Source organism: Caloenas nicobarica, chromosome 21 (genome assembly GCF_036013445.1).
Source record: "Caloenas nicobarica isolate bCalNic1 chromosome 21, bCalNic1.hap1, whole genome shotgun sequence".
In the NCBI taxonomy this organism is placed as follows: Eukaryota; Metazoa; Chordata; class Aves; order Columbiformes; family Columbidae; genus Caloenas; species Caloenas nicobarica.
Window position 1 is genome coordinate 3888567 of NC_088265.1, and position 5893 is coordinate 3894459.

The 5893-nt window shown below is 43.5% G+C and overlaps 1 protein-coding gene across 1 annotated transcript; it reads left to right on the forward strand.

The window, feature by feature from the left end:
* Positions 1–517: 517 nt before the first annotated feature.
* Positions 518–5169, forward strand: GUCA1B (guanylate cyclase activator 1B). The gene is made up of 4 exons (XM_065649619.1): positions 518–721; positions 2341–2490; positions 3871–3985; positions 5042–5169. The coding sequence occupies exons 1-4, from the start codon at positions 518–520 to the stop codon at positions 5167–5169; spliced, it is 597 nt and encodes a 198-aa protein (XP_065505691.1).
* The last annotated feature ends 724 nt before the right edge of the window (positions 5170–5893 follow it).

The following is a 5893-nucleotide window of genomic DNA, read 5'->3' on the forward strand; positions in this document are numbered from 1 at the left end:
TGAAAAACTCGTAGTAGGGAAGCTTACTCACATTTTTCCCCCCTCCTAGAAAAAATACAGTAAATTGAGTGGGATTGTAGAGGGAACCTCAGCTCTCAAATTCTTTGACATGAAGGTATTAATATCCAGAAGGACCCTGAGCCTCTGGAGTCTGCTGCTAAATAGGGCACAGCTCAGAACATCTGAAGGTCTTTGTGACTCAGAGGTGGGAATCTCCTAATGATCTTAGTTATTTTTATATGTGCTTCCCTGAAGCAGAGAAGCAACTCTACCATCACCAAGCAAGCACACAAAACTGTGGTGGTGAAAACTGTAGGAGAATAAGAGGAAGAAGAAAGAGAGAGACACACACAAAAAAAGGTGAAATTGCAAGACGCTCTCAGCATCAAATAAAGGCACAAGACTGCAAGAAGGAAAAGACCAAAGGAAAAGCAAGGTGATAAAAGGACAATACAAGCAGAGGGCTTTGGCAGGGTTTTCCTTTCGTTGCTTCTTCAATCTTGCTTTACGGAGCAAAATGGGGCAGCAGTTCACCAATGCCGAAGGGGAGCAAACGGAGATCGATGTTGCCGAATTGCAGGAGTGGTATAAGAAATTTGTGGTTGAATGTCCGAGCGGGACCCTCTTCATGCACGAATTCAAGAGGTTCTTTGGGGTCCAGGATAACCACGAAGCAGCAGAGTATATTGAAAACATGTTCAGAGCTTTCGATAAGAATGGGGTAAGTGGTGGGGAGTTGTTACAATTATTTGTCTGATAATTTGCACTTCTTCCCTCTGTCATTTGGAGGTGTTTTGGTGCAGTTCCCACCCTTGTTACTGTGCTTCATGAGACTAAGGCAGGGGCGATGGACCTGCTAGGGCAGGATAAAAAGAATATGCTGAACAACTTTGTATGGGCTGGTATGGATTTATCTTCTCTTAAATCTGTATGCAATTAAGGACAGAATGTCCCCTTAAGGGACTAAGGATGGATTAAAAGGTTGAAATGTAGGCAATCACGTTTGGAGACAGTATTGTTGAAAGATCCTCAAATAGCCGTGGTTACTGCATGGAAAAAAACCCATCTGTTATGCCAGAGAGGGAATTATAATGCAGGAAAGCTGTCCTCAGGCTCACTATACATTGGATTAAGTGTGTATACATAGTATGAACAGGTGATGTGTAACAAAATATTGATTTTAGCCACTCAAAAGTGAAGGAATGCTGAACAATTCAGGCATTCTGGTTTTGATTCCCTTTGCTGTATTTGTCATCAGACACCTGGGAAAAGTGGGCTTTCTGGTTTAGTGGCAGTTCATGCACACCCATGTACTGGTGCAAAAGACAGCGTAATACTAGCCTGGGATACTTTAGATACTCAAAAGAAATGTAATATGGTTGCCTTTCCCATCTTGAAATGGGTAATTCTTGCCAAACTGTTTGATTTATTTTTAATTTTTTTTCTGAAGTTCTTGATCATATTCGAAGTATGGGGTTGTTTGTTGCTGTGTATCAGTGCAAGAAAAGTGGAGACCAACATGTCACCTTTCAGATATACAAGTTTCCCTTAAGCTTCCTTTGAAACCAGTAGCAAAATCACTTTGAGGTGGTAACAAAAGTCAGTTTGTGAGAAAGGATAAAAAACTCTGGAAGGTGTGGGCAGATCAGACTTGTTGCAGAATTTTAAGCCGGCAAAACCTGGGTTCCTGGAAAAAACAAGGTCCAAATCTTGTTATGTAAGCTGCTTGGAGAGGGTTGCAGAGCAAATGGTATGCATCAAAGGCAAAGACCCATTCCTACTTTTTAGGAGTTTCCATAATAAGACTGATTGAAAATCTGTTTTTAAGGAATGCTGATAGTTGCATACATTAAGAACACTAAATTAGGCCTGGGTTCTTGTTTTTACTTAAATATGCCCATGGTATGTATTCAGTTGAGCAGGACCTAACAATCCAAAAGAATTATTAGTAACGTGGTAAGAAAATAAAACCAAATCCTTAATTGTCTTTTTATGTTTTACTGGCCTTCGAAGTCCAGCAGTAGCTTTTTCTGTTCACATTTACCAAATTATCTGCCTCCCCATTCTTCATGTAATCTCAGGCTATTTAAACTGCTCATTTCTGTAGCCCTGGCAGGTGTCCCCCCTTATTGTACTGTAAGAAAACTGCTTTGCTCCCCACTGTCCCTCCTTGGAGTATGGCTGTGCTTACTGATGGTCTTGGACTGGCACAAGTATTGGAAAATAAATAGATATCCCATGCAATATCCTCTAGGGCAGCTTTTTATCTAGGTTTCATAAGCAGTTTTCTCTCAGTTATACCCAGTTAAGTGCCACTTGGCTGCTTTTCTGTTTCTACAGGATAACACCATTGATTTTCTGGAATACGTAGCTGCCTTGAATCTTGTTTTACGAGGAAAACTGGAACACAAGCTGAGGTGGACATTCAAAGTCTATGACAAGGATGGGAATGGCTGCATAGATAAACCTGAGCTGCTGGAAATCGTTGAGGTAAGTAGGCATTGCCTAATCACTTCTTTAAGCAATCGCAGTTCTTTGGCAATGTAATGATGTATATGTTTTTAGTGATAATGGCGTTCCAAGGCAGCTGTGGGCAGTGATGAAGTGAAAAATGCCTGATCTTGGTGAAAGGGTGAGGTGCTTGCTGGTTTGGTGGAGCTGGATGGGGTGGCTGAGGGACCAGTTAACCCCCCAGCCTGGCCCTGCTGCTGCCCTCCAGAATTGGAGCCTTTGGGGTGTCTGTATCTCTGCTCTGCCTTTGCTTTCAACCTTTTCACACCAAGATTCATTGCACTGGAAGAACGTTTCACCCCATGCCCCTTCCAGGAGCCAAGTTTCCTGGCAAGTAGCTGGTGAGAATACACTGGGAGGCAGAAACCAGTACAGAAATCCCTCTTGTAATGATTCCTTTCCGGGTTTCTGCTCTGCACTTAGGTTCAGTTGAAGGTGGGAGAGGAGGTGTGGGGTTGAACAGACAGTCAGACACAGGGTACCTGGATTCTTCCTTCTGATAAGTATCTTGGTGATGGTGCTGGAGTCACACCTGCACCACAGATGCTGTAACTCCCCCATGCACAGCAGTAATTGTGGAGCTTAATCAATGGTTATCAAACATTTCAGCACCCTAGGTGAAATGCAATGTCAAGAAAACACCAGAAATGGCATCTGTGGAAAGCAGGTCCTTTTGGCTGGAAAGTGTGACCAGCTTGTTACCTGCAGCACCAGCAGCAGGTGTGGGAGCATCTGGGGAGCTTGTCTGGGCCAGGTTCAATTATAGTTTTGAGGTCAGCCAGGAACTGGCCGGAGCTGTGTTAGGTCCTTGCTAATCCCCTCTCTAGAAAGACTTCAGACAAAACCTTTCAGCCAGTTAATAATGAACAGGTGGTTGTCATGGGAGGAATTGATAAAATCTGCCCCTTTCCAGTGACAAAGTGGAACAGAAGCTATGGGTCAAGATATGTGCTAATGCAGGCTTGATCTTGTAGGCTGGGCACAGGTTCCCTGGGGTAGAGGGCTGGGTAAATCCAGATGTGCCTGGTCTCAGATGTTAGAAAAAAACCCCACACTCAAAAGTCAGATGACTTTCCCAGTCTGTGAAACTTGTTCTTTGCAAAGGAACCCTGAGGTCCGACCAAAATGTGTGAGGAAAACAGGAGGACAGCAGCTTCAAAAAGCAGATGAAGTAATTCACAGTGTGTGTGAGCACGAGGTCAGAGGTTCCATTAAAGGTCTGAGGCTGCTGAGTGGCAGATCTTTCTCGAAAGGTTAAAACCACAGCCTTTGTAAAAGACCTTTAACCCTCTTGGGAAGATAAGAGTTCACTGCTTTTTGTTTTCCAGCCCTTCTCCTAATGTGTGAACTTCTTTTCAGTCTATCTACAAGCTGAAGAAGGTGTGTCGGTCGGAGGTGGAGGAGAGGACCCCGCTGCTGACGCCGGAGGAGGTTGTGGACAGGATATTTCAGTTAGTGGATGAGAATGGGGATGGTAAGTGATCGATGGCTCAGATTGCATTTGTGTGCGATGAGAAGTTATCTGTGCTGGGCAGGCCGGCTGTAATTATGTCTATTAAGAAATCACTTAGGACTATGATGTTATTCATATTAGACACATTGGGTTTGGTTCTGGTCTGTTTGGTAGAATCGAGTGAAGCGAAGAAATACACTTAACAGCAGAGTCAATTATACTGTTAAGCGGCATTCTTCTATTTTTTTCAGTGCTGGAGAACACTGGGGATCATCCTCCATAAGTGCTCCAAGGACTGGATGCTCTTGCATTGCTTATATTCACATAATTATTACATATGCATTACAATTTTTGAAAATTTTTACATGCAATGCATCTATACAAAGAAATAATCGAAGATGTTGGGTATAATTGTTTAGTTTCTTACTTACAATACATCTATTAATTATTAGTTAAATATAAACTAAGCACTCTGCTTCTAAACAATGTATCGCTTAATCTTCTATCTCTCTCTTGTCACGCAGAAGGATCTAAAACTTGAAAAATACCCCCTCGTTTTGCAGGTGGTCAGAAAGCATTTATCTCATGTCAATTGGTTATGTGAATTTGGCAGCTTCTCTTAACGAGAATAACTTGGTGCAGCAGGATGAAGTAATCTTCATTGTTATTTTAATGCAAAACAGAGGGGTCACTATTCCGTCTAGTTTTTGATGCTACAAAATCTCATCTTCTGAAAGCCGCTGGTAGCCACAGTGCAGGTCCCAGTCCCAGCACAAATAGCCCGAGTAAAGACAGCGGCTGCAGCCAAACTGGAGCTTCCAGGATGAGATTTGGCAGAGCAGTGCCAGCTAACGAACATTTCCTGTTAGCTGATGGGATGGGGCAGGTGTGAATGCGTTGGGTTATGGTGTGGTGGTTTGTCTTTCAGCTAAACTACACGAAGGGGGAAAAGTATAGCTGTTGTTTTATTGCTATATTTTCTGAAACATAGATGGCTTTTACTTCCTGCCTTCTTCTTCTTGTCTTATCTGTCATGTTTTGTCTCCCCATCTTGTGTCCTCCTCCTCTCATACACAGGGCAGTTGTCACTTGACGAGTTCATTGATGGGGCCAGAAAAGACAAGTGGGTGATGAAGATGTTGCAAATGGATGTAAACCCTGGGGGATGGATCACTGAGCAGAGGAGGAAGAGTGCTTTGTTTTGAGAACATTCAGTTTTGATCCAGCTGAAAATGGGATGCTGACTACAACTGTGGCTCTCTAACTCCAAGGTGATAGTGGCTTTCCTTTTTAATACAATCTCAGCATCCAGATGAAAACTTCAGCCGTTTCAGAAGCCATATCTCGATCTCAAACCCATGTGCTGCACACCGCTGGTACCCAGAGACTATTTTTGGCCCATGAAATAAGTCTTTCTGTGTACACAATACCGTGTTTGCCAGCTCTGGTTTTTGGTTACACCCCAAGGAACGAACTTTTCGTGGCTTCCTGCAGTGGATCCTGGGCTGAGTTTGATTCCGATGACGGGCGGGACTGGGAAGCAGTGGTACCATCTCCAGTGCAGACCAGTGTTTGCATCATTCACGCCTGCAGAGGCCCAAACACATCGAACCAAAAGTGACAACAGAACAGGTGCTCTGGCAGATTCTATATGTTCGGGACGTCTGTTACGCATAGCAATATGCATGCATATTTACATTATACTACTGATGTAAAATTATTGAACACCAGCATATCGCTATCAAAAATGAGAATTAGATTGTAAGGGGTAGCCAAGACAGTGTGTGGACTTGAGGAAAATATCATGTGTGGGCTGGCAGGTGGAGCAGTAACTCCTTACGTCCCCTTTCTGTGGACCAGGCGCCGTTCCTTGTAGCTGTTCAGGGCCCTGGGTTTCTGTGGGGCTGGAAAAAATGATACTTCCAGACA

Excerpts from the sequence above, each read along its gene's own strand:
- GUCA1B (XM_065649619.1), top strand. The coding sequence starts at position 518 with ATGGGGCAGCAGTTCACCAATGCCGAAGGGGAGCAAACGGAGATCGAT. Across the intron at positions 722-2,340 it reads GAGCTTTCGATAAGAATGGG|GATAACACCATTGATTTTCT; the intron begins GTAAGTGGTGGG and ends CTGTTTCTACAG. Across the intron at positions 3,986-5,041 it reads AGTGGATGAGAATGGGGATG|GGCAGTTGTCACTTGACGAG; the intron begins GTAAGTGATCGA and ends TCTCATACACAG.